The following is a 27,001-nucleotide window of genomic DNA, read 5'->3' on the forward strand; positions in this document are numbered from 1 at the left end:
CCCTTTGCTGTTCTTTGTATCACTCCCAGTCTCCAGGATCTGTGCTATTTTTTGTATTTTTGTATGCTTTTTCTTTTAGTTTTATGTTGTCCCTTACCTCTTTTGTCGTCCATGGCTTTTTTTTTTGGCAAGTAGAGCTCTTGGCCCTTCGGGGTATAAACTAGCTCTGTATCACGTTAAATTCTTTTTTGAACACCTCCCACTGATCTTCTATCATTTTACCCATTAACAGATTTTTTCAGTTTACTGTTGACAGTCTCTGTCTCATCCCATTGAAGTCAGCCTTACCTAAATTTAGAATCTTAGCAGCTGACACAGGTTTCTCCCTTTTAAACACAACGTTGAACTCGATCATATTATGATTGCTATTAGTTAAATGTTCATGCACCGTTAGGCTGTTAACTAAATCTGGCTCATTACTCATTATTAAATCTAATATGGCCTGACCCCTTGTTGGTTCTAGGACATATTGTTGCAGAAAGCTGTCCTGAACACATTCAAGAAATTTGCCACCTTTCTGACATGAGCTCATCTGCTTACCCCCAATCAATATGAAAGTTAAAATCCCTCATCAAAACGTTCTTGCCTTTGCTACGTGCTTGTCTAATCTCTGCATTTATACATTCTGCCATTTCACAGCTGCTACCAGGGGGCCTATACACAACTCCCGTTACCTCATGGTTCAGTTACCCCATGGACCTTCTACAGTCTGCTTTCCCGCAGATCAGCGGGAGTGAAGTGCTGCTGATTCATGGGGGTGGCAGTGGCACTATGGGAGTGGCACAGGTTTCCCTTTGCTAAGACAACAGCCCACTTGCTCCCTTGCCACCCCTTCAATCACTACCCACCCTGGCGCCAGGAAGCCAGCTGGGCTGGCCAGCCACAGCGACTGTTGAGATACTTCAGTCTGATGCCAGGCCGTCTTCGGCCCGAGCTGCTACAGATCACCTACTATAGCCCTTAAGGGCCCTCATCTAAGACACAGCAACCTTCCTCCTCCCTTGCTCCAGCCATTGGGGAAGTACTTCACAGGAGCACCAGAGTAGACAAGACAGCATGTAAGACAGGCACTAGGGGATTTCACCAGGGTGATGGTTAGTTTGAAAGTGTGTAGGAAATCTGGTCCTGTTTTGAATGTTGTGGTGAGATTGGGCATTGGGCTTTTTCAATTGTATGAAAAGAAATAGAGGCTACTCATAACTGGATAGGCTGTGGGAGACCATGATAGGATGGCTGCTGGCAGATTTTAGACCCCTGAGGCATCCTTGCCACCCCCATTTTCCTCAGTCTTCTTCCTCTTCATGCTTTGGGCCCCCCACTGCATGGCAAAGTTAGAAAGCATGCAGCACAGCAGCACAATTCTGGACGCCCTCTGTAGGCTGTACTGAGTGTAGCTCCAGACCTGTCCAGACAGTAGAACCTCTGCTTCAGTAGCCCGATGGTCTGTTCAATGAGAGCTTTGATGGAAGCCTGGGTCTGATTGTATCTTCCGTCCGCCACAGAAGTTAGATTGCACATCAATGATTACATCAGCCAGGTCTGGACGGGATCTCCCTTATCCCCAGGCAGATGGGTATAGTAGAGCAGTGGTTATGTTCCTGGACTAGTAATCCAGATGCCTGGACTAATTATGTAGAAAACGTGAGTTGAAGTCCCACCATGGCAGTTTGAGAATTTGAATGAAATAAAAAGCTGGTATCATTAAAAGTGTCCATGAAGCTTTCGGATTGTCATAAAAATCCAATTGGTTCACTGATGTCCTTTAGGGAAGGAAATCTGCCATCCTTACCCGGTCTGGCCTGTATGTGACTCCTGTCTCACACCAATGTGGTAGACTCTTAATTGCCCTCTGAAGTGGCCTAGCAAGCCACTCAATTATATCAAACCGGTACCAAGATGGACTGCAGCAGTTCAAGAAGGAAGCTCACCACCATCTTCTCAAAGGCAACCAAGGATGGGCAATAAATGTTGGCCTTGCCCGCATCCCGAGAATTTTTTTTAACAAAGCAGTCCTCAAATCAGTTGACATAAATGCCAGGGTCTTCCATAGAAGCCCACAGGGCAATGTGCGTGCAAACGACGATGCCCTGCACCTGCGGAAGCCTGCTATCATAACAAATTCCAGAAACCAATCTTACTGCTTGCAGATATCCACAGGGCACTTAATGAAGTCATTAGCCCTGACAAACAGTGCATCTGTAACCTGTGCAATGCGGACATGGACTGCAGACTGGCTGATGTTGGCTGCTGCAGCTTGAAATTAGTCCAAGGCGAAGACGTTGAGGGTAGTTGTCACTTTTACTGCCACAGGCAAGACTGTGTGTGCTGTGGCAGTGGGCTGCTGTTCCTGCTGCAGGATGTGGCACAACTCTGAGACTGCCTCTCTGGAGAAGCGCAATCTCCTTATGCATTGCTCCTCAAAAAACTGCAGGTACAAGGTTTGGGAACTGAAGGCTTGGATTGGGTAAGGAGACCTTCTAGCTCTCCTCCTTGTCCCTTGTCTCCCCACTTTCCCACCCCTGTAGCTGTAGCTCTGTTTGGCCTTTCCTCCTGCTGTTCTTCCTCCTCCAGACACAGTTGTAATCCAACCATCACTCTTATGTTGCCATCCTTAGTGCTGACAGAAGCCCTTTATCAGCGCATTAGACTGTAGAGGCAGTCCCAGCAATAGCAATAGGTGCAGAAATTCAAAAGAACCATTATTTCCAACAAGCAAACAGCAAGCAAAAGACCTTCCAGTGATTTATCTTAAATCAGATGAGGATCTCTTTAAATAGCACTCGTAATGCAGCCTTCACAACTTGCAAAGCCCATTGATTGCGGGCCTGTTCTAGAAATAAGATCAGCAATGCTCCCACAGACGAAAATGGCTTGGGAGCCCTGCAAGCAGCACATAATATGTATATTATTATGAGGCTCATTCCACTTCTGGGCGGGAGTGCTGGATGCCTATTTCAAGGCCGGGCTGAAGATTGTATCAGGTGAGTCTCGCATGAGATCTTGGTAAGATGCAAGTCTTTCTGATTTTTATGCTGCTGCCGCCCCGCTCTCACCAGATAATAGGGAGGACAACAGATGAAAATCGTCCCTGAGACCTCTGGATTGCTAGTTCAGTACCATATCCATTGCACTACTGTATACATTATGTCTGTTAGCTGATCCTGAAGCAGCAACTTCAGATGCTGGAGGTGATGATTCCTGAGGTTCACTGGATAACATTATTAATGTTGTGTCAAAACATAAAGCAGTATGTGAAGGATACACAGGATGAAGTTTAACTTTCCTGTGACTGATCTTAATTTGGCTGATTGGGATGCTGTTCATTGATGGGACTTCTGGCTCTGGACCTCAGACTTCAGGTAAATTTACAGAATATGACACTCAACATCTCTGCCTTCCTCATAAAGCTCTGATATATGACTGTCCCTCTCAAGAGGAGGGACATGAGGATTATGCCTGATGTTATATATAGAGGACCTGAAATTCTTGGGGTCAGAGAGAGCGGAAAGGTTATGCAGGGATTCCACCCCATTTTTACTGCCCCTTTAAATTCTGATGAGGGAGGGCCAAGGGCAGATCTTCTGCCTGATGGCATTCCCACATCAAGTGAATGTATCTGGGGGAGTTCGCTGGAATTATGCCCACTACATTCTTAATAGGTCTCAACACAACTCATACCAAATATGAGCCCCAAACATTTACTTTTAGTTTGCAGGGACAATGGCTTCATTGGGGCCTTGGGGCACCTCAGGTGGAACAACTGTGACCTGCTCCACCTTCCAAGGGCATATCGGGGTGGTCACCCCCAAAGTGCCCTTATGGAAATGATATGCCCACACCATTCATGCAAATGACCCTGTCCCTGTAATTTGGGCATGATCAATAGCTTTGAATTACAGCATATGGGGTTCCACTCAGGTACACTTGCTCTGGCAGAGTTGGCCCACAAGAATTTCAGGGCCAGACTATTTTCCACTAGTTCTGGGAGCCAGTCTGAAAATAATTCTGCTTAGAGCTGCTCTTAAATTTGTACCTCAGGCGAGCTAATAGTAGAATATTTTCAGAATAGGACTTGGCATAGATTTTCCCATCCTCCTGGTTATTTGACCTTCCCCTCTACCAAAGTATTTTTTTCTGGCCAGAACTATACGTACAACCTCCTCATTAAATCTGTGAATCAATGTGGTTATGTAGATCATTTGTTGTAATTTGGTATACTGAAGCCATATGTTCACAATGAGGGAACAATTGATGTAATCACACATTTAAGTTGTAGATCATGGCATGCAGAAAATGAAAAAAATCACTCTTTTGCTACATCAAGCATTTCAAACTAGGATGTACCTGAGATTTTCCACTTCCAGCGTTACCAATGACGAAGACTGAGTGACGTACTTGAAGTATTTCCTCGAGTTGAATTATTTTCAGAACAAAGCTATCTTCAGGTTGTAGATGGAGTGCAAGTATTGACTGCTTAACAACCTATACAAACATAAGAAAATCTATCCTGTTAAATAAAGCTTATTAAAATAGCTGAATATAAATTATCTTAAATTCACTTATGGTCTACAAATAGTACAAGAGCAGTGCACCAATTCTACATCATGTTGTTAACTATAGAAACACAGGAACAGAAGTAGGCATTCAGCCTCTTGTGCCTGTTTCGCCATGTCACACAGCCTTTTGGGTGAAAAAGTGCTCCTTATTTCACTTCTAAATGGCCTAGCTCTAATTTTAAGATTATAATTCATCTGCTTGTTATGACAATAAAAGAAAGAAAGGAAGAAAGACAGACTTGCATTTACATAGCGACTTTCACGACCTCAGGACGTCCCATAGCGCTTTACAGCTAATGAAGTACTTTTTAAAGTTTAGCCACTGTTGTAATGTAGGAAATACAACAGCCAATTTACGCTCGGCAAGGTCCCACAAGCAGCAATGTGATAATGACCAGATAATCTGTTTTTAGTGATGGTGATTGAAGGATAAATATTGGCCAGGACACCGGGAAGAACTCCCAATCTCTTCTTCGAAATAGTGCCATGGGATCTTTTACGTCCACCTGAGAGGGCAGACGGGGCCTCGATTTAACATCTCATCTGAAAGAGGCACTTTCAACAGTGCAGCACATTAAGTACAATTTGCTTATTAATTACAATTGCATCAATAACTACATGCTTTTCAGCATAATAGTTAGGATCTGGTTAACGTACTTTAGTTAGGATCTGGAAAGCACTGCCCAAGGGGGTGGTGGAGGCAGATTCAATCATGGCCTTCAAAAGGGAACTGGATAAGTACTTGAAAGGAAAAGATTTGCAGGGCTACGAGAAAAGGGCGGGGGAGTGGGACTAGTTGGATTGCTCTTGCATGGAGCCGGGGCGGACTCAATGGGCCGAATGGCCTCCTTCTGTGCTGTAATCTTTCTATGATTCTAGTTATCTTGTCACTGGTGCAATAATGTCATAGGTACTAATATGATAACTATTAACCTCAAAACAGAAATTTGTTGAAAACAAATACAAATTTAGACATGTAATTACTTCAGATTCTTCAGACAGACAAAAGCACTTGAGGATTCTTTTAGGATGGGTTGGAAGAAGAAGTTACATTGTTCAGTATGAAATAGCTTGATGTTAGGGTTGTCCCAATGACTTCTATATACTTATCTACAATTACACTGTCCACATTATATGAAAAGTCACATACAAAGAAGAAAGGTTCCTGCCTTTATATTGGTCCAAATATCTGATCAGATTCTATGTATAAATATATAAATATATCTGACATTGGGAGAAAACACGTTTAAGTCTGTGAATATATGTGATCACTTGTTAGCATTTTGTAAATCGTTTGAAAACTAAGCACGTGTAACTATAGCTGATCCGTATAATTGCATTACCTGTTCAAAATCTAAATCTCTCTTTCTTGGCACATCTAGTGCTGGGAATAGATCTCCTATAAGTCCCATAAACACAGGTAAATCATCTGTTATTATCTTTGGAATATTAAAGTCTCTCAAGGCTCTCATAAGAACCTGGTCTTCAGGACGAGTTGGATCTCCTCTTTTCAAAGAGCCAGCCACAACCAACACAGATTTGATAGCCCGCAATCCCCAATCATAGTGGTCCTGTGAAAGAAGATTACATTGTGACATATTTGGTGTCACTAATATTTTAATGAAACATTTCAATGAAAGCCCTAAACAATGGAATTCCGTCCCTAAACCTTTCAGCCTCTCTCTCCTCCTTTAAGTCACTCCTTAAAACCTACCTCTTTGACCATATCTGTTTATGTGGCTCGATGTCAAATTTTGTCTGATAATGTTCCTGTAATGCACCTTGGAACGTTTTTACCATGCTAAACGCACTATATAAATGCAAGTTGCTGTTGTTGTTGTTGAAACTGTAATGAAATTGTGGGAGAATTCAGCATTCCTAAGTGCTGGCGAAGAAATCCCATTTCATTAGCAGCAATTAAAAAGTATCAGTCAATTATAACACATCTGAAAAATTCTTATCACATCTGTGAAGCGGTTAACAAGCCACCTGAAAGAGTATAAATTTTGAATAGCTGGAGAATTCAGCTGTAGAGTGTACCATTGGGATATAAAATGGCTTAAAGGTGCGAGAACAAAGCTAGTTTTAGCAACAGGCTCTGCAAGACCTGTAGATAACATTGAGGAGTGATGTAAGTACATTTTTGGTAAAGGAGGTTCAAAGAGTGGCGGTACATTACAGAAAACATCAGCATCTCTTATTCAATGGGCCTATGAATTAAAAGAATTACACAAATATTACTATAAAGTAGGAGCAAAGGATATTTAGAGGCTAATAACAAGATGATCAGTGCCCACAATGGTGCTGTGTATTGGTCGTTGGTGCATCACAGTATGGGCTACCAAGTTCTGCTCAGTCCCAATGCGTAGGACATGTCATAATGCAGTCCTGAAGTGCCTGTCGTGCTAAAAGTCTGTGCAGTTGTCAAATGCCAAGCTCAATGTCCAAATTTTATTTAAATTAGAGGATGATCCCATAATGTGTTTGGAGTTCCTGAACTGCCAAACAGGGTAACCCTCCTCACATCCACTTCAGCTGCATGTCCGTTTTTCCAGCTATCAAACATTGCAGTACTACTTTTTTGTCACTTATCCACGGAATATATTTTGTGCCTCCTTTCACTTCATTTAAGCCTGGCATTTCTCTTTCCTCTCAGCCTTGGCAAAGGTTGATAAATATCTAAAATTAATTTTGAAGTCTTATATTTGAAGCAATATTTGTTTCCATATTCAGTTACTTACCTTTAAATGTACACACCTCATTAACCTCAACATGGTGCATAGATTTCCTATTAGTAAGATCATTAAAGTCAGTTTTTTTCTGCAATTTTAAAAATATGTTTTTTTTAGGTTTTAATTTTAGAGTTTAAAATGTAAGAAAATCAGTGGGGAAAAATCAGTCCAAAAAACTCAGATAAATGCAGCAAAATTTTGCTGGTCTTGCACTTTACGTTGTTGCTTGCCTCAAAAATAGTCTGGCTGTAGACATGGGTGGTCTCATAGGGCTGGAGAATGAGAGGGAGCAGCTCGGAAGTCACCGCAGAGCAGGAGCAGCTGCCAGAAAAGGGAGGAGGGCACTGCACAGCAGGCATTCAGGAAGCACCTCTCCTACATCAACTTTACTCAGGAGCAATGTATAAGGCACCTTCGCTTACCAAGCTATGTCACCTGCTGCAGCCACAACTCAAGCCTCAAACCAGGGCACGGACAGCACTGCCTGTGGCTGTCAAGGTCACGTAGCCCTCAACTTTTATGCCACAGACTCCTTTCAGGCTGCAGCAGGTGATATCAGCAACATCTCATAGTTTGCAGTACACAGATGTATCAGAGAGGTCACCAAGGCTCTCTATGCCACGTGGAACACCTACATCTCCTTCCGTATGGACAGAACAAAGCAGAGATATTAGATTTTGTATGCATGGCAGGCTTCCCCATGGTGCAGGATGCAAATGACTGCACACACAGTGCCTTGCATGCTTCCAATCATCAGCCTGACATCTTTATCAATCGAAAGGGATTCCACTCCCTCCACCTTGGTGCCCGCTCACTCCCTCCTTCAGCCATTTCTTAACCAAATTCTTCCAGGGTGTCTGCAGCCAGAATGCGTCTCCCCTTTGAGGTGCTGCCTGCCTTTAAGTGGCGTCATTGATTATCTCAGAAAAATTGAAGAATTGCATGCTTTGACTGTTTAAGGTAAAGTTAGTATGCACATTTTATAGCAAAACTAAACTGAAAGTTAACATTTAACTGCAGTTATACATTCCAAGAGAAAATCTATAGTCCTACTGTAATAGCTGTATTTTATACATTGAATTAGCATTAACAGTACCATTCTACATTTAGTTTACAGCCAATAATACAGAATACTAAATATATTTAAGATACTAACTGCTACTATTTCTAACCACCCCTTCCCCCACTTCCTTGAAAGGCATTCAGCCAATGAGTAGCGTGAGTTTCGCTGGCTGCCCACCGGGATCATTAAAATCAGCAGGCAGCACAAATATTAAGTGCTGCCTGCATACACATTAACTGGCGTGCACCTGGCCCCCTGTGCACCCAATTCTGGGCGCGTTTGGATTTCTGGGCCAAGAAAACCATCAAGGAACTTAAAAAAGCTGTGTGACCTGAGTCAGCCTTTGATTGGTGACCTCAGTCTTTAGAGGACATTAGGGGTATATTTTGACTTTGTGCAATAGCATAAATCAGGTTGTAGCGAATCCGTAGCCCGTTTTATACCTGAAGACTTGAGTCAATGGAAATAAATATCGGAAGAGATGTCAAACGGGCTGCTGATTCACTATCACCCTTTTTATACCTGCACAAAGGCAAAATCTATCCCTCACTGTAGTAACTGTGTCACTGTACTGCTGTTCTTAGTCCACATCTAATTAGATATGAAAGACTAACAGTATCTGCAGTATCAAGAATATTGTCCTCACAGCAACACCTAAAGAATACCCAAATCCCCTTAACAAAAAAAATCCATTTGCACTGCCTTTGTTTCTCTACTGAAAATTGGGACCAGGGCCACAAAATTGTCATTATGAAAGCACAGATGTGATGTGCATGCATTACTGGACCTTATTTTGTTGGGACAACAACAAGAAATTTCACATTTTTTTTCAAACTTGGGAGGAAATCAATTTTTACCAATTCACCACCAACAAATAAAATCAGGAACTTATTAGTGGAAATTGGTAAAGATTGATTTTAAAGATTGTTTCCCATTAGGCTTGCTCCCTGCACTAGGCCAAAGCTGCTCAGACAGTTATGAATAATTATTCAAATGAACTGAGCATCGAAAATTGGGGGCGACCACTTCACGGTGCTATTAGCTAGTTTTGCTTCATCAATTAGGCAAAGATGCCATAACTGGGCCAGTAGTGGAAAATCTCCTGTTAAATATATTGGGCCGAAAATTGCTTTAAAAAGAACGGTGAGCTCAACAACGCTTACTGTTGTTGGTGGCCAAATGAAAGAGCAAGTTCCGGCGTTCGCACATGCGCAGACAAACACAGAAATCTGGAACTTGTTCTTCCTGGTTCGCCAGCGATCTGACAGCTTCGCCTCATAGGGATATCGTCAGCTGTAATCAACAGAATCAACGGACCAGCGCCAACTTGTTCTTCTGCTTAGCTGGAAACTAACTAATATCGCCACAAATCAGGTACGATTATATATACCAGGTCTAAACTAAGTTTTAACAGCAGTCTTAATGACTGCCAAACAACTAAAAATTAATGTTTAAAAATGTGGAGTCTCATTACTCCTTATCTTAATAGATTCTGGTCATTAATTTTTTTTTAATTAAAAATTTTTTAAAAACATTTATTTAAAAATTAAATTTTTTTTTAAAAAAAATTACCTTTTCCTTCTGTCTCTTTTATTTAATTTGATTATTTCTTACCCTTTTTTTTTGCTGCTTTTACAAATGATTTTATTGCAGTAGCTTTCACTTCCTGGTTTTTAAGTTGCAGGGGAGAGATCAATCCTCTCCCTTCTTCCACGAGTCCTAGCTTCACTGGAGTTAACACTGGGCTCTTCTCAGCTTCCTATTAGAGGAAGTGCCCACAGTAAAGACCTCAGAAAGTTAGTGGGCGAGTATAAATCTATGGACCAGCGAGCTTCGTTCATTTGCCACTTGGAGCAATTTATGGACATTGTGTAAAATCCATGAGGAGGCAAATTTTATGTGGTCTGTGAAAGAATAAACCTGATTGACCAAATCACCTTTTCTCATTTCATGCTTTATGTTCATAAATGATAAAGTATATACAGTCCCCACCGCTTATGTTCGTGCGAATGCGATTTGCCCGCTATAAGTGTTGGATGATAAAACCAACATTAGCCCCAGACATCCTCCAGAGAATTCGGAGTGTATTAAAGGTTACAAAGCTAAATCAAATTCAAGTAAAGGTACTGTATTGTGTCCCTCCCGTCAGTCAGACTCTGTCCCGATGAACTAGTTTCTTTCCTAAATTAATGATCTGTCTCTGCTGCTGTCTGTTGCTGCAAGATATAGGATCAGTGAAGATTTCAGAGCAATTCAAATCTGCCCGTCAGTATCCGCCAGTGTCATATTACTGTGTCAATTTCAACATGAAGTGTTTATCAGAAACCTTTTAACTCCAGCTCTAGGTTTTGTTCCGACCTGGTTGGAAAATTCTCAGCAAAGTAGTTTCTCCGTCCCATTTCAGTGTTTGATTCATGACTCCGGTTCGGTGTTTGATGAAATTGATCAGCTCACATTGAAGAATTGCACAAAATAGCCGGCATGTTTCATACATAGTAAACGGCGCCTTTAGAATTGTTTGCTATGGTGATGGAAATGGTTATGAGAAATTGCCGGTTGCCCGCCTTAAGCATGGGCAGTATAAATGATGGGGACTGTAATAATAAGAGAAATATTGGGAAAATTCTACTCACTAATTTTTGCCTCTTTGGAAAGGGCAAAAAGGCTGTAAACAGAAAGTGACATTACTAACTGCAGCTGGTACTTGTTGCTACTAATGAATACTTATGGATCAGGGAACACAGAACCATTAACAAAAATAGCTTAAATGAGTAACTTTCTTAGTACTTTAGATTAATGTTAAGTACTTTTTTTCATTTTTTTGTGTGGGAAGATCAATCTACTAAAATAAACAACGATTAGAAGTTACCTGTTTAGAAAGCAGCTCTTTACAGAGTGTGTAAAGGGTGATGAATTTTCTGGCAAGCAATCTGGCATCAATGAAGCCTTCAGCAACCAACATGATTTCACAAATTAGCTCAAAGTCTGGTACAACCATAGCACAGGGTCTAAAAGAGAAGTAAACAATAAGCCATACCTCTACAAATTTGAAAACACATTACTCATTGACAGGGTATACATTGCTACATTAAAAAAAGTAACCTACAAATGGATTACTGATGCTATCATTGCCTCAAGTATAGTCTGGCAGATGGAACTCAAGTGGGAAGCCTGGCCCCCTGATGCAAAACCAGAACTGCCCAAAGGTTCTGATGGTAATTATGACCCTCCAGCAATTTCTCCATTTTCTCATCAAAGAACCTTTATCATCACAGGACAATGGGAGAAGCTACTGCTGCAATTCCTGAGGAACCTTGACAAATGTAACCAAGCAAGCCAGTGAGCAAGAACCCTTCAGTCATGGGTAATGCACCTATGTCTAGGGTATTTTACATAGCCTGTTGCTGCAGTGAGGGATTGTGAAGTAGATCTTCATCAATGAAAGAGATTGTTCCCCAAAGCAGCCTTCACCAAGGCACCAAAGATAGAATGACTACTGGTGAGGAAATCTGTCCCAATGATCCATGGGAAAGTATGTCTGTACGTAGACATTGGGTGAGAACAGAACTCGGCTTGACATGATAGTCCCCACATTGGAATAGTCCATTGACAGACTCTAACAAGGTCAACATAGGCCACTTTGGTGAGGCACCAGAAGGCTATCACTGCAAATAGAAATGTATCCTGCATGAGTGACTCAATTCAAGAGAGAAGTGCAATGAGAGAAAATTAAACAGAGAAAAAATAAAAACTGTTTTCTTTGTCTATCATCAGGATTAAAGTATGCCTTTTGAAAGTCAGAATGAGTCTCAGGAGTCTGTGATATAAAGGCTGAACCATTTACATGAAAAATGAGTTACTGTAGAGTGACATTATCAGTCAAATAAAATTTGAATTTTCCATGAGAAATAAAGTCAAACCACAAAAATATATGTTCATAAGTACAGGGTTTGGAGTGTGAATCCCTTTCCCCAATTTGCTGGCTGCAGTTTTGTTTAAATTAGTTGGCAGCGCAGAAGCAAAGCCTTTTCTCTGTCCTGATTGTTATATGTTTAGCACAAAGATTGGGCACAAGAATCTGAAAGAATAGATAATCACAATGACCTAATCAATGACCTACAAGAAGAGCATTATAGGTCAAGCAAACATAATTCCCTGTTAAAGAGCTTTTTTCATTTTTTTTACATAAATATTTCTTGTTATGGCTGTTTCAAGTTTCCCAAAGGGACTGTGCCTTTTTATTCTTTAAAATTCAAAACAGTTTAGTAATTCTGTTCCTGCTGGATAACTACTTCACAGTTGCACCATCGGTGGACAATAAATAATAGTTCTCTCAACTCCAGCCTCCAATTTGTCTCCCTGTCACAACCTTTCATGTCTCTCTCTGTTTTATCAATACCACCATGATCATCAGCAGTTATTTCAAGTTTCCCCCCTTGTTCCCCCTAAGCTCCAAATATGACACTCTACATGCTTCCTCTTCCCTATATCATCAAATACCTTATTCTCCCATACCTCAAAACTCTGAGGGGACGGGAAACAATTTTAGTATCTAGTCCAGGGTTAAAGAAGTGTTAAGTTGGCTTAATGGCAGCACTCTCACCACTGAGTCAGAAGGTTGTGCATTCAAGTAATTTACATAATATATTGAAATCAGTATGTGGGCCACCCACTCCCTTCAAAAGTGGTAGCTCCTATAGGATTTCCAATATTAAATGTAAATAACTGTTATGATTCCCTGCCATCCCTATGGGTGGTGCTTAAATAGGATTTCTCATTTTAGTCTGAACAGTGTCATGGTTCTTTGTCATTCCATCACACGGTGCTGTATTAACCTTTTCCCCCTCAGTAACTGAAGTTTATAATATCCAAAATCCCAAATCTCTGAGGAGACACTGCTAGAAACTAAAGAAAAACATTCCATCCGTTCAGCTGACCAAAAGGGGCTGTACCCTTAGGAAATTAGATAAATAGCACATTTTCAAATTATATAACTTGCATACAGCCAACAGAATCACAGTGTTATACAAAAGTAACAAAGCCCATGCATTTGGGACTGACTGAGGCCTTGAAGTTAAAACTTTATGGAAGGTATTAAAAAAACTAAATCAATTTAATGGGTAAATTTTATGATATGGTGAAATATATATTTTTTGAATCTATTATTTTGTTTAAAACTTTACTTTGGATATTATAAACGTCAGTTACTGAGGGGGACAAAGGATAATACAGCACCGTGTGATGGTATGACAAAGAACCATGACACTTCACTGTTCAGACTAAAATAAGGAATCCCATTAAAGCACCACCCATAGGGATGGCAGAGAATCATAACAGTTATTTACATTTTAATATTGGAAATACTATAGAGCTACCACTTTTGAAGGGAATGGATGGCCCACTTACTGATTTCAATATATTATGTAAATACATTATTATATATGTTTTTTTTAAATAGACGGCACACAACAGAGCCATATTAAAATTAAATAATTAGTTACACTACCTGAATAATGCCTTCAGATTTTCTGGCAGTTCTGTACGTCCTGCATAACCTGGATTCATTGTAATGAAAATGCCAACTGTAGGGATGAGAACAATATTTTCTCCCAGAAAATTAAATTCTTTTTTCTTGTCACGTATTGCATCCTGAATACATTTCACCTGCAACATTTGTAGTAGAGTATAATCAAAGTCATTAACTTTCTAAAATTGCATCAAGCTTCAGTAGGATACCTTCCATTTTAAACATTTTATTATCTTCTCTTCAGTCATCTTTTTCTTTGCATTAATCAACGGGGTTGATTTTTGTGTCCCTTACACCCAGATTTTAGTGCAAAATCCAGCAGAAATCAGTTCTGCCAGATTATCAATGAATTTCAGATCTGCTTCATTTTCTGGGCAGGCATTTGAAGGTCCCATATGAAGCTGGCAGAAGCTTCATTAGCATGTCCAAGAAGAGCACTGCTCCATTTTCTGGCCCAAAGAGGGTCATGGATGCCTTGGGGTGAATCAACAGATGGAGGACCTTTAAAATGCCTACAGACATTCAACTTAAATGTTTTTGGGCCTTTTAAAGATCCTTCTTATATATTTTGTTTTTGTTTCTTTTTCTTTCATAAGCTTTTATGCCAGTTGCTATTAATTATTAATTTTTTTGCCCATAGACTTTTTTTTACTGGCAATTGAGAGCCTCTTAAGAGTTTAGCATGTCCCTTAGATTCCGGAACAGCGAACCATAGCTTCTGGGACTCTATGCATTCTGCATTTTTGGCGCAGACTGTGCAGAAAATAAATCAGCAGAGGGGTAGCCGTGGCGGAATTAATTGGTCCCGTGCCCTTCACAGGAAGCCCAGGCGAGCACAGGAGATTTAATCCAGCCGGGAGCACGGGGCACAGGTGTTTGGCGAAGCAGCATCCTGCAGACCATATTTCGTAGGAAGTGGAAGACTTGCAGAGGGATGACAAGCAGGTCAAGCTGCCCAAGTAATGCTCTGTGGCCTTCTGACAGCACCCGCATTTGCAGAGCTATGACATTACATTGCTTTGACAGATATTGTACTGGTGTGGCTTTTCTTTTCAAAGGAAGCTTCACCAGTAGATCTCCAGTGGCATCACTACCATATATGAATGCTTAACCAACCTATACGTTGGGAAGTTCTTCAGAAACACCTCGATCATGACATGTTATGTTTCCATGGTATTGAGTGAAAGAAAGCTTGGTAGGGTGATCAAGAGCCAGTGTTAGCTGTTTGACTGCATTTACCAAGATGCCACCAAATATTTCTACAGGCCCTGGAACACCTGCCTGGGAATGATGTGGGGACCAGAGTCTGGGAAGCAGAGAGGCAGATGCTTAGCTGTACAATCTGGCTATGGAGAGAAAGCAGGGTAATGGGATTAGTTTTGGATTGCTTGAGCAAAGAGGCAACACAGATACGGAATGGCTTCCTTCTGCAAACTTCTATAGCTCTATGGAAGGTGGCCTTCAGCCACAAATAAGGTCATCCTACTTTGGTGCACTTCCCACAGCTGGACCTGCAGACCTTCAGCATCAGTGCTGGTTACGTGTCTCTGCTGTACCATTATGAACATAGGAACATAGGAACAGGAGTAGGCCATTCAGCCCCTCGTGCCTGCTCCACCATTTGATAAGATCATGGCTGATCTGTGATCTAACTCCATATACCCGCCTTTGGCCCATATCCCTTAATACCTTTGGTTGCCAAAAAGCTATCTATCTCAGATTTAAATTTAGCAATTGAGCTAGTATCAATTGCCGTTTGCGGAAGAGAGTTCCAAACTTCTACAACCCTTGGTGTGCAGAAATGTTTTCTAATCTCGCTCCTGAAAGGTCTGGCTCTAATTTTTAGACTGTGCCCCCTACTTCTAAAATCCCCAACCAGCGAAAATAGTTTCTCTCTATCCACCCTATCTGTTCCCCTTAATATCTTCTAAACTTCGATCAGATCACCCCTTAACCTTCGAAACTCCAGAGAATACAACCCCAATTTGTGTAATCTCTCATCGTAACTTAACCCTTGAAGTCTGGGTATCATTCTAGTAAACCTACGCTGCACTCCCTCCAAGGCCAATATGTCCTTCCGAAGGTACGGTGCCCAGAACTGCTCACAGTACTCCAGGTGCGGTCTAACCAGGGTTTTGTATAGCTGCAGCATAACTTCTGCCCCCTTGTACTCTAGTCCTCTAGATATAAAGGCCAACATTCCATTAGCCTTATTGATTATTTTCTGCACCTGTTCATGACACTTCAATGATCTATGTACCTGAACCCCTAAGTCCCTTTGGACATCCACTGTTTTTAACTTTTTACCATTTAGACAGTACCCTGTTCTATCCTTTTTTGATCCAAAGTGGATGACCTCACATTTGTCTACATTGAATTCTATTTGCCACAGTTTTGCCCATTCACCTAATCTATCAATATTGCTTTGTAATTTTATGTTTTCATCTACACTGCTTACAATGTCACCAATCTTTGTGTCATCAGCAAACTTAGATATGAGACTTTCTATGCATTCATCTAAGTCGTTAATAAATATTGTGAATAATTGAGGCCCCAAGACCTCATACTGGGGGAAACACTCCCAGTTCAAATGGACGTGTTGCAGCTATCAGCCTGTGGCAGCTGCAAAGGTCTATTTGACAGGTGGGGGAGGAGACCCTCACTCATTGCAGGAGGCCACTCTGTCACTTGGGACAAAGTTTGGCCTCCACCACCCTCCTCCTGACAGTCAAATTCACCAACTTGCACACTTACCCCGGGGTCCAGAGACATGTACCTACCTTGCGGACCCCCTCAGATGTACATCTTCTGGATGGGGGCCGCCGTAGCTGCGGTCATGACCTCCTCGGAGGGCGAACAGCATCACCAGCCTCGCCGGCCAAGCCGTCCACCTCTGACACGTGGAGCTCCACAACACAGTGCTGTGACACATCCACCTGCACAGCAGGAGGGAGGGCAACCGCAGACAGCGATGCGTCGCAGGGGGCACTACCCTCGCCACAGTGTCCACAGACCGAGGCTCAGCTTCCTGGACCTCTCTGAGCAGCAGTGCACACGGAGGCTCAGAGTCACTCGACATGTAGTCGTGGACATCTGCAGCCTCCTTCATGCCAAGCTGCTCCCGGCTGGCCCGAGCACCATCTTCTTACCTGTCGCTGTCAACGTCACCACTGCTCTCAACAACTTCTCCTCCGCATCCTTCCAGGGTGCCACCGGGGACATCGCCGACGTCTCTCAGTCGTCTGCACAAAAGAGCCCTGCAAATACACCTACACCCACTTTGCAGTGACACAATGGGTGGCATCAGGTGTGGGTCTTCATTGTGATCCTCAGAAACGGGCATTATTGCACAAACCAGACAAGATTCGCAAAGACGTGGCAGTAGTGGTGCCAATACAATATGTGATGTCAGTTGGTCAGAAATTAAATAGAAGTAAAAACCATGACAAACCCTCAAACAACCTTGTGCATCCCCTTCAGGCTCACAACACGTTTGCCTTACGCTGCCTACTGCACATATGTGATGCATGCCCTGTGGCTGTAGCACAGGTAGTGGCAGGTTGAGTGAGGCTGACCGTGAAAGAGATGCATGAAAGGGTAAGTATGAGATCGAGCCATGAGATTGTATGAGGATTGGGTTGAGTGGTAGTGGCGGGATGAGTACTGGCGAGGTGAGTAAGTGCAGGTAAGATGAGGATGAGCTTTGAGTGGGTATGAGGGGTGATGTGACAAAGTAGTGTTGGCAGTGCAGAAGGAGATGTGGGGTGGGGCGGTGATGTGGCAGACGGAGTGTAGGGGAATGAGTAAGAGTACTCACTTTGGCTGACCTACTTAGGTCATTGCAGCGCCTCCTGCACTGTATGCAGGTGCGCGATATGTTGGTGATGCAGGTGACCTCCTATGCCAGGCCTTCCTAGTGGCAGAGGCAGGCCGCTTCCTCCTGCCCGCCGGGGGGAAGATCTCTGTCCTCCCCCCCGACCTCCTCCTCACCCCATCTAATGATACCTGGAGTGAGGCATTATTAAACTGGGAGCAGCCTTCCCCCTGGGCTGCTGCATGCTGTAATTTTTCCTATTTCTTGCAGCATCTGTCAGTGGAGGACTGCCCCTTTAAATAGAGCTCCTCCAGCTGACAGAGCTTACGCGCCCAATAGCCCCCCCGCCACGAACCCGCAGCCCTGGTAACATCGAGCCCAACGTATCTGAAATTACTGTGCTAGATTACTATATATTTCTCAGGTTCACAACAAGAGTTTTATTTTTCAAATAGAATTGAGATTACTGTTTCTATCACCCAGATAATCAAAACAATTTAGCTTTCTCTATTAAAATCAGAACAAAAACTGTAATTGCTGATATAACATGTGAACTTTTCAGTTTCTGTGACCTGTATATAGGCCCATGAAGTAGGCCAGGACCTAAGTACACCAAATCTAAACCTCCACTAATAGTTTCCAGAGGGCCTTGTTTGGGGCAGAACCTCCGTCAACTCCAAATACGATCCACCATGTCAGAAGGGCGTGGCCGGATTGAGGGATTTTCCTCAACCCTGGCCTGGGTTCCACTGGGCAGCTGGTACACTGGATGAAAGAAGGTGTACTTGCCAAATGGCCAGTGGAGGTGGGGCCCACTCGGGCTTCCAGGACTGGGTCCAGGCCCAATCCGCAAAGAACGCAGGCAGTATATAGTCAGAAGCGGGCCCAGAGGCACTTTGAAATTTTAAAATCGGACTGCAGCTGGTCATCCAAATTGCTGTAAAGGAATCCTGACCTCTATCTCAGTTTATCTCCGTACAGAGATCTTGGGATCAGGTTCAGTAAGACTTGCTTTAACTCTCAGGCCAAAGAGCAAATTGAGTATTATTAAATCTTTTCCTTTGAGTTTGAGTATAAGAACCGAGCCTAGAAATTCTCTGATTTTTCTGGAGTAAAAGTAGAACATTTCTGGTGGAGCAGGTTAGGATTTGTGGTAGGACTCAGGGCGGTTCTCATACAAGCCAGAGTTCTTCCCCTTCTAAAATACATCACAAATTCTAGCAGAAGTTGGGGTGGATGGAAGATGTGCCCTCCCAAAGTGGTGGATACATGCGAATGACAGGATAATGACAGATAACCTGATCCATCAGAAATGCCATCATTTAAGCCAGTATCGCACCTAACTTGACTCAGGCCTGAATAAAGGAGGCTGATTCTCGGCTTTGACTAAAGTAATTTGAAAAACAAATTCTGCTGTGCTGCTAAGAAAAAATTCTACAATCTGCCTTTCAGCAGCTTCTGACAGGGAAATTGTTTTTTTTCCCACCTTTCCTTTATTGAGATCTTATGGGGTTCCCTTGGATGTTCCCATATATGTCCTGATGGAGGCAGACTGGAACAGGCACGCAGGATAAGGCTGCACCAAAAGAGGAGACCCAATAGACAGTACCCCATCACCAGAGACTTCAGATCAGGTCTGCTTAAGGATTCAATCTCTCTGTGGGGTGAAATCGTTCTTCGGCAGTAGCACAAAACGGGCGATAACGAATCGGCAGCCCATTTTAGGACCCCTCAGGGAAATTGGGCTGTTCTGAGCAAAGCAGGGCATAGATCTGCACCTCTGAGGTTTTCCAGGCATGGATGCAGCTTAGCAAACAGCTGCCACCAAAAAGGTATGTTTTTTTTAAAGTTTGATATGGAGCCAGTAGGAGCAGGAATTCTCCTGAGGGTTGCTGCCAGCTGCAATTGGCCCTCCTACGGTTCTCCTCCCCCTCCAGGACTTACCTTCGGGCCACTGCCAGTAAGGTAAGCGGCTAGACATTGATCTTTATAAAATGGGCAAGCTGCCTGTGGAGGTGCGGCAGGCGCCGGCAGCCCACCCAAATAATGTTAAAGGCCTGAGACCCAATTTTGGGCTGGCCTCAGGCTTCGGACTTCAAGTGTGAAAGTGAGAAAGGACTAGCCTGAGAGTGATTTTCCACAACGAGATGGAGTGCATTCCTATTTAAATGTGGAAGTTGAACAAAAAGGGAAGAATTATAATTTTGTTGCTATCTTTCAATAGGGGACAATTGATTGGCACCCCATCCACCACCCTAAACATTCACTCCCTTCACCACCGGCGCACAGTAGCCGTAGTGTGTACCATCCACAGGATGCACTGCAGCAACTCGACAAGGCTTCTTCAACAGCATCTCCCAAACCCGCGACCTCTACCACCTAGAAGGACAAGAGCAGCAGGTACATGGGAACAACACCACCTGCACGTTCCCCTCCAAGTCACACACCATCCCGACTTGGAAATCTATCGCCGTTCCTTCATCGTCGCTGGGTCAAAATCCTGGAACTCCCTTCCTAACAGCACTGTGGGAGAACCTTCACCACACGAACTGCAGCGGTTCAAGAAGGCGGCTCACCACCACCTTCTCAAGGGCAATTAGGGATGGGCAATAAATGCCGGCCTCGCCAGCGACGCCCACATCCCATGAACGAATATAAAAAAAATTGAAGATTTTTAAATTACCTGCACTGCAATTACTGACAAAACTTCCACAGAGATCCTGTTGAATTCATCAAAACAGCCCCAAGCTCCACTTTGTGCCAGACCTTTGTAGATACTCCCGCAGGACTATATGGTGAAAAAAGATCAATGTTTCGAAATGTCAAGCTACTTACAGGGATAAAAACAGAGGAAAACTATAAATATTAAAAGTGAAAATACTTAATATTGCAAATCTCCATAACAATCCAAATAATTGAAGTTCCCATTTAAAATAAAGTCTAATTTTTCATTCTAGTTTTATTCTTTTAAAGTTTTTGACCCATTTAATTTTGGTTCTTATAAAGAATGGACATCAAAACTACATCAGTGAAACTTGATGATGATTCACAAGCTTAACAGATATTATGCTGACCAATAAACGTTAGAATACCTTGTTTATGGTATGAAATACCAACTGCTTTAAACTGCTAGTAAATGTATTCATTTTATCAATACATTTGCTATTGCTGCATCAAAACTTACTCTAAACAAGTAACATATGCCTAATTTTTCAGAGGGATATTGCAATTGTAGGACTGCCAGAGAAGGGTGCAGACAGTTAGTGGAGGTTATTAAAGAAAGAGAAGTGGTACTAACAAAATGACTCAAACTTAGGGGGTAATGTTAACCTAACCCACCCAGTGGGAATCTGACGGGATCAAATCGGCTGCCACTCCGATCCAACCACGGCAGTTTCCCGCTGGGCGGATTAGGTTAAAATTACCCTCTTAGTGTTAGTTTAGCGCAGAAGTAGCATATTCACCTGTAAGTCAAAAGGTTTTGGGTTTAAGCCCCATCCAGAACCGAAGCACATTGGGACTGAACATCCACTGACAAAGCAGCCAGCAGTGTGAATGTATATTACAGGTGTAGGGAGGGAACCTTCTGGTGCTTTTCAAAGTTCCTTTGTTTACATAAAGATTGATAGGAGTACAGACACCATCAGGAAGCGGACACCTGGGACAGGAGCTTAAAAGTATAGGTGCAGCCCCTTAAAGAGGCGCCAACAATTCCTCTCTGGGGGAGATTTGCGTTTTCTTCTCTATATTTTGGAACATGAGCCAAGAGCCAGCAAGTGGCCAAGGAGTAGGGAGGATGGCTCCCTCTTTGTGCAGGGCCCAGGAAGTAATGCTCAGCGAGGTGATATAAAGCTGTCAGGGATGCATGGGAAGAGGCGCAGAACAGGTGAATGCAGTCAGCTATTAGGAAGTCATTTTCCCTGATGAGGAAAATGTTCAACACCTTGATGAAGTTTGCCATGGTAGTTTCTGCTGATCTTAGCTCTTCATAGTGTTCTGCTGTAGCATGGTATACATGGACACTTTCTCCTCAACCAGCTGCATATTCACATTGGATGTTTCCTTATTTCAATGGCTCCTTTTGATCTCTCTAACATTAGTACAACACATCCTATGTTCATGCATGACACCTTTTGCATTCCCTGGAAACCTCTCACTGATGGTGTGTAGAGATTTTAAAGACTCCCCCAACAGCCACTTGCATGCTGCATTTCCTTGCACTCTTGTTTTGGGAAGTACAGTAGCCAATTGCAAAGTGATGCAGGGCTCATTGAACAGTAAACACTTCACCAATCTTTTCATAATTATAGGAAGAATAGGCACAAAGCTCAATTCAAAGTTGAAGGCATCATTTTTTAAAAGAAAACTGCAGGTTCCCTTCTGGCCATCTCTTTAACTGTAATTGATCCCTCTGGTTAATGCGCTCCTCTTATCAGCTGATGCCTTCTGCAGGCCCAGAACAGATCTGCTGTACCTATCGGGTGGCGTGCAGGGCAGAATTCCTGTCATAATCTGAGAATGCCTCCAGATACTACCCCAAAGCTGGCTGCAGACTTTGAGGGGGTGGATGGAAGACTCACACGTTCCCCTCAATTTCAATTTGGGACACAGTGTCCCTAGGGTGGAAATCTGGTGGATCCAAGTTTTGCCCCAAACTCTTGACCCCCCCCCCCTCTTTATTTCCACCCATTCACAACACAGGAAATTCAACCCCCTGGAGTCTATAATATGGGATGAAATTACAAAGCCCTAGGAGAAACATGAGTGAAGCAGGATTAGTTAGCACAGATTTCTAAAATGCAGGTCACCTTTCAGCAATCTTATAGAACTCTAAACAAATAACAGAGATAAAGGAAATGCAGTGGATAGGGTTTATATGGATTTTCAAAGAGCATTTAATAAGGTACCACATCATAGACTTATAGAGAAGATAATGATTCATGGAATTAAGAGGAAGGTGGCCACATAGATAGAGAGATGTTTGGAGGCCAGAAAGCAAAAGGATAAAGGGTAGGTAAAAGGAAGCTTCTTGGAATAAAAAAAATGTAGTGACTGATGTCCACTGGAGCCTGTATTGGGTCACTCTTTTTATTATATTATATATATATATATATATATATATATATAAATTATCTGAACTTAGGAATTGAGCAAGCAATATCCAAATTTACTGATAACATCAAGTTGGGGGGTATGGCAAATTGTGACAATTGTGAAAGACTGCAGGGGGATATGAAAAGGCTAACAAAATGTGCAGATAGGTGGCGGATGTTTAACGTTTAATGAAGAAAAATGTGAGATAATGCATCTTCAAGTAAGAATAGGTAAAGCAAACACACATAAATGGTAGGATTTTAAATAAAGCACAGGAGGAGTGAGATCTTGGTGTACAGATACACAGTAGTGCAAATAGCTAAGTCAATAAAAAGGCAAATGGGTTCTTTGGTTTTGTATCTAGAGGTAGAAAAATAAACAAAAGCAAGGAGGTATTGTTGAACTTACAAGATCTTAGATAGGCCACAATTGTAGTATTGTGCAGAGTTTTGGCACTCCATGATAGGAAGGATATAAAAGCAATGGAAAAATTTCAGCATAGATTCGTTAGGATGTTACCAGGGATAAGGAGTTGTAGCTATAAAAAGAGACTTGCGAAGTTTGGGCTTTTTTTCACTAGAGCAGAGAAGATTAAAGAGTGACCTGATAGATTGTTTCCACTGTTCAGAAAGACAGTAACAAGAGGACATAAATTTACGATAATCACAGAAATAATTAAAAGAGAGTTAAATATATATATTTACATGATGTGTAGTTAGAATGTAGAATTCTTTGCCATAATTTTTGAAGCAGAGTCCATAAATTCTTTTAAAAGGATATTAGATAGTTGTATGAATTAGAGGAAAATTAAATTGTATGGAGATCTTGCAGACTAGACTAGATGACTCACGTGGGGAAAAAACAAAGGCACACAACTGAATGGCCAAATGGCCCTTTTCTTTGCGGTACTATTCTTGGATTCTATGAAATTGCAAGCAAACTCATGTCTTTCTTACTTTATAGTCCATTTGTTCTGAGCAGTTGAAAACATACACCATGATGCCTAAAGCTCTCCCCAAATCTTTAGTCGTTTCTGTTTTTCCTGTTCCTGCAGGACCAGCTGGTGCACCACCCATAATCAGGTGCAGTGATTGTGTTAATGTAATATAGCACCTGAACAAAATAACATGTTTTTAAAAATAGAATGAACTCTTGGTGTTCAACCAATAAAACGATCATTTATATATGATAGTCTTATTCTGCAGTTGATATGCAGACTATTACAGGTAAAATTGAGTCAGATGACAAGTTCTAATGAACAGAAGATACTCAGTGATAAATCATCAGTACTGAGTTTGTTCCACCAGTGAGGTGGTATTGGGTTCTATATGCCCCTTCTATATGTGGGAATAGATCCATATTCAAATACTTACCAATGAGAAATTTGTTTATATACCATAAATACTGTGAGTTGTTTAGGTAAGTGCTAGCCCTTCAGAAACTGCCGAAGAAAAATCTCATTTTCATGCTGATCTCTCTGTCGGCCACCAACACAATAACTTGGCAAGGAGTCAAAATACCTGATGTCACATTCATAAATATTGCTGTTGAAGCTTGCCATGACAGCACCCCAAAGCCTTCACAGCAGCAGTGGGTTTTACATGAGACATGCTACTTAGGACCTGTGCAAGTGGGGCTTCTACTACAGATGCCACTCATATTACTACATGGTCAATATTAGATTATAGTGCAGACAACAGGTGCAATAAATATGATACCACTTATATGTGTGTTGGCAGCCCATACCCGGGTGTTAACATTCCTCTATACTATCCAGGGCACCTTGTGCAAGGAGGCAAGTGACGATACTTTACTAGATTCCATTTGAATCAGGCCCACAAAGATTCCAAACAATTAAGTTGGGGTATTCAGCAGACTCAGCCGCTGCCCTGTATCACATGACTCCTAACCAACCATCATCAACACTACGATTACTCCTTCCTCAACAGTGGTTGGTGTTTCACCTTGCTTCCTCAAGGCACATCATGATCCACCAAAGATCATTATGATTTTTATATTTTAATTTCCAACCATAATTTCCAAATATTTTCTAACTCTATTGTTAATTCTCTTTAGGTACTATGTGGAGTTTTGATCAATTTCTTATGCTTTTGCTATATGTTTCAGGTAAGTTATAGGCATTAAGATTAGCACATTTTACAGTTTCAGAGCTCATCAGATTGGCATGAAAAAAAGCCATGAGCACTTTATCACTAACTATCACCTTAGTTACATTTCTGATAGCTTGTTAATAATTCAGAAGCTCAAATAAAAATACTGATAATGTCCCCGAAATTGCACGGCTAGTTGGCAGATGAATGGCTGTGAACTTGGATATGCCTTGCAAATTGAGAAACCTTTTTCAGGGTGGCCTTGTGGGGATGGAGCCTGCAGCCACCCATACAAGGCCACTGACATAAGGGAGAGGGTGGGATGAGGGGTGCAGATTCCCTAAGACAGGAGTTCCTACTCTTAGGTTCTCTGTCAAGACTTGATGCAAGATCAGGGCAAGTACTCTTGGTTTCACCAGGGGTACCTGCCCAATCTTGGTGGATGCAGGATCCATCTGGGGTTCAGGCCAGGGTTGGGGCCTGGACCCCTGTAGATTGGGGGCAAAAATATTTTGCAAGGACATTGAATTAGCCCTCTTTGCAAAGGGACCACTCATGCAGGAAAATTCCTCTTTGTTGGGGGGAGGGGGGGGGGAGACCTGGCACTGCCCTGCAGACCAGCCAACTATCTATCTAGCCTTTCCAGGGCCTTTGGCACAAGGCACACTAGATGCACCCCCAAACTGCTGAAGGACTGCTCGTGGAAGTTTCTCCCCTGACCCCTCAAACTTCAGTCACCCTATTGGAGCATAGATGGCAAAGGCAAGTCTGTTTAGAGATAGCCATGTAGTTATGCCTGAAGAAGAAATAATTCCATTTATATAGCAGATTTCACGTCCCAAAGGGTTTCACAGCCAATTAATTATATTAATCTCTGTTGTCATTGTAGGCAAACGCAGCAGCCATTTGGAGTTAGCAAGGTAATATTATCAACAATAAGATGACCAATTCATCTGTTTTGATTGTATTGGCTGTGGGATGAAGGTTGGGTAAGACATGGAGAACTAATTGGTCTTCTTTGAAAACGTGTGATTGGGATCTATCTGAACAGGCAAACGGATTTAATTGTAATGTCTCAGCTAACAGACAGAGGCCTAGAAATTGGATCGATCCCTGCGCCTGAAGAGGTAGGCCTGAGGCCCACCCAATATTGGGTCTCAGGCCTCATTTATATCAGATCAGCGAGCTGCGGACACCTGCTGGGCATCCCCTGGCAGCTCGCTAGTGAAGAACGTTTGAATTTGGGCTGCTGCATCACCGGCAGTGGCTCTCAGGTAGGTCTTGGGAGAGGGAAGGGGAAGAGACCGGAAGAAGGAGGGACGGTGATCAGCAGGTACCCCAGATGTTCCTACAGCTCCTGGAGCCACGCGTGACAACACCACCAGCGCCTGATATAAATTGCATTTGATTATTCACGATTTACCACTGTTGGCCAGGTGTCTGCAGAAAATTACTGAGCTTAATTCGAATTGCTAACAAAGACACTGACTTTTGAACTGAGGTGAACTGAGGTGACCTGGAGTTCAGTCACTGGTCTGAACTGGCCAGAACCGGTTTGAATTTGTTCCGCTTCTTAGAGGGACAAAGGAGCTTTGATGAGACACCAGTCCTTATTTAGAAAAGGAGTAATGAGGTGATGCTACCTAGCCCCTTGGAACAGAGCCAATCAGGGGATGACACTGACCACTCAAGGAATTTTAAGCCAACCGGAGAAGACAGCATCATTCGAAAAGATAGACTTGGAGTTAAAACTGAAGCATTGCAGGCTTGGTGCCAGAGTGTGTTTTTGAGGGAGACTCTGGAGACTAATCATCGTGGAAGTAGGGACCCTACGTCAGGGACATAGAGACTACGTCAGGGACGTAGAGACGACGTCGAGAGTGAGAGAGCGAATTGCCTGGCCAGCATTATCTCTCCTTTCCGGGTAATATAATATCCTTTCTATTCTGTGACCACTCGGGGAGTGTTAGTCAGAGAAACCTAGTGGGTGTGCATTTAAATCTTAATACTCAGGGAGTGTTAGTCAGGGAAACCTAGTGGGTGTGCATTTAAATCCTAGTTTGAGTATAAAACTGTATAACCTGCTGTAAACTGCATGCCTATA

The 27,001-nt window shown here is 42.4% G+C and overlaps 1 protein-coding gene across 1 annotated transcript in view; it reads right to left on the reverse strand.

Annotated features, from left to right (window-relative positions):
- The window catches only part of LOC137341448 (dynein axonemal heavy chain 17-like), a 574,489-nt gene that overhangs the window by 253,821 nt on the left and 293,667 nt on the right, over nt 1-27,001 (reverse strand). The window contains exons 35-40 of the mRNA XM_068004561.1: nt 23,743-23,899; nt 20,376-20,480; nt 13,858-14,015; nt 11,221-11,359; nt 5,900-6,127; nt 4,345-4,482 (exon numbers count right to left, since the gene is read on the reverse strand). Coding sequence (XP_067860662.1) covers nt 4,345-4,482; nt 5,900-6,127; nt 11,221-11,359; nt 13,858-14,015; nt 20,376-20,480; nt 23,743-23,899 — 925 coding nt within the window. The remainder of the gene's footprint in view (nt 1-4,344; nt 4,483-5,899; nt 6,128-11,220; nt 11,360-13,857; nt 14,016-20,375; nt 20,481-23,742; nt 23,900-27,001) is intronic.

The sequence above is a fragment of the Heptranchias perlo genome, chromosome 23 (assembly GCF_035084215.1).
Source record: "Heptranchias perlo isolate sHepPer1 chromosome 23, sHepPer1.hap1, whole genome shotgun sequence".
Lineage (NCBI taxonomy): Eukaryota > Metazoa > Chordata > Chondrichthyes > Hexanchiformes > Hexanchidae > Heptranchias > Heptranchias perlo.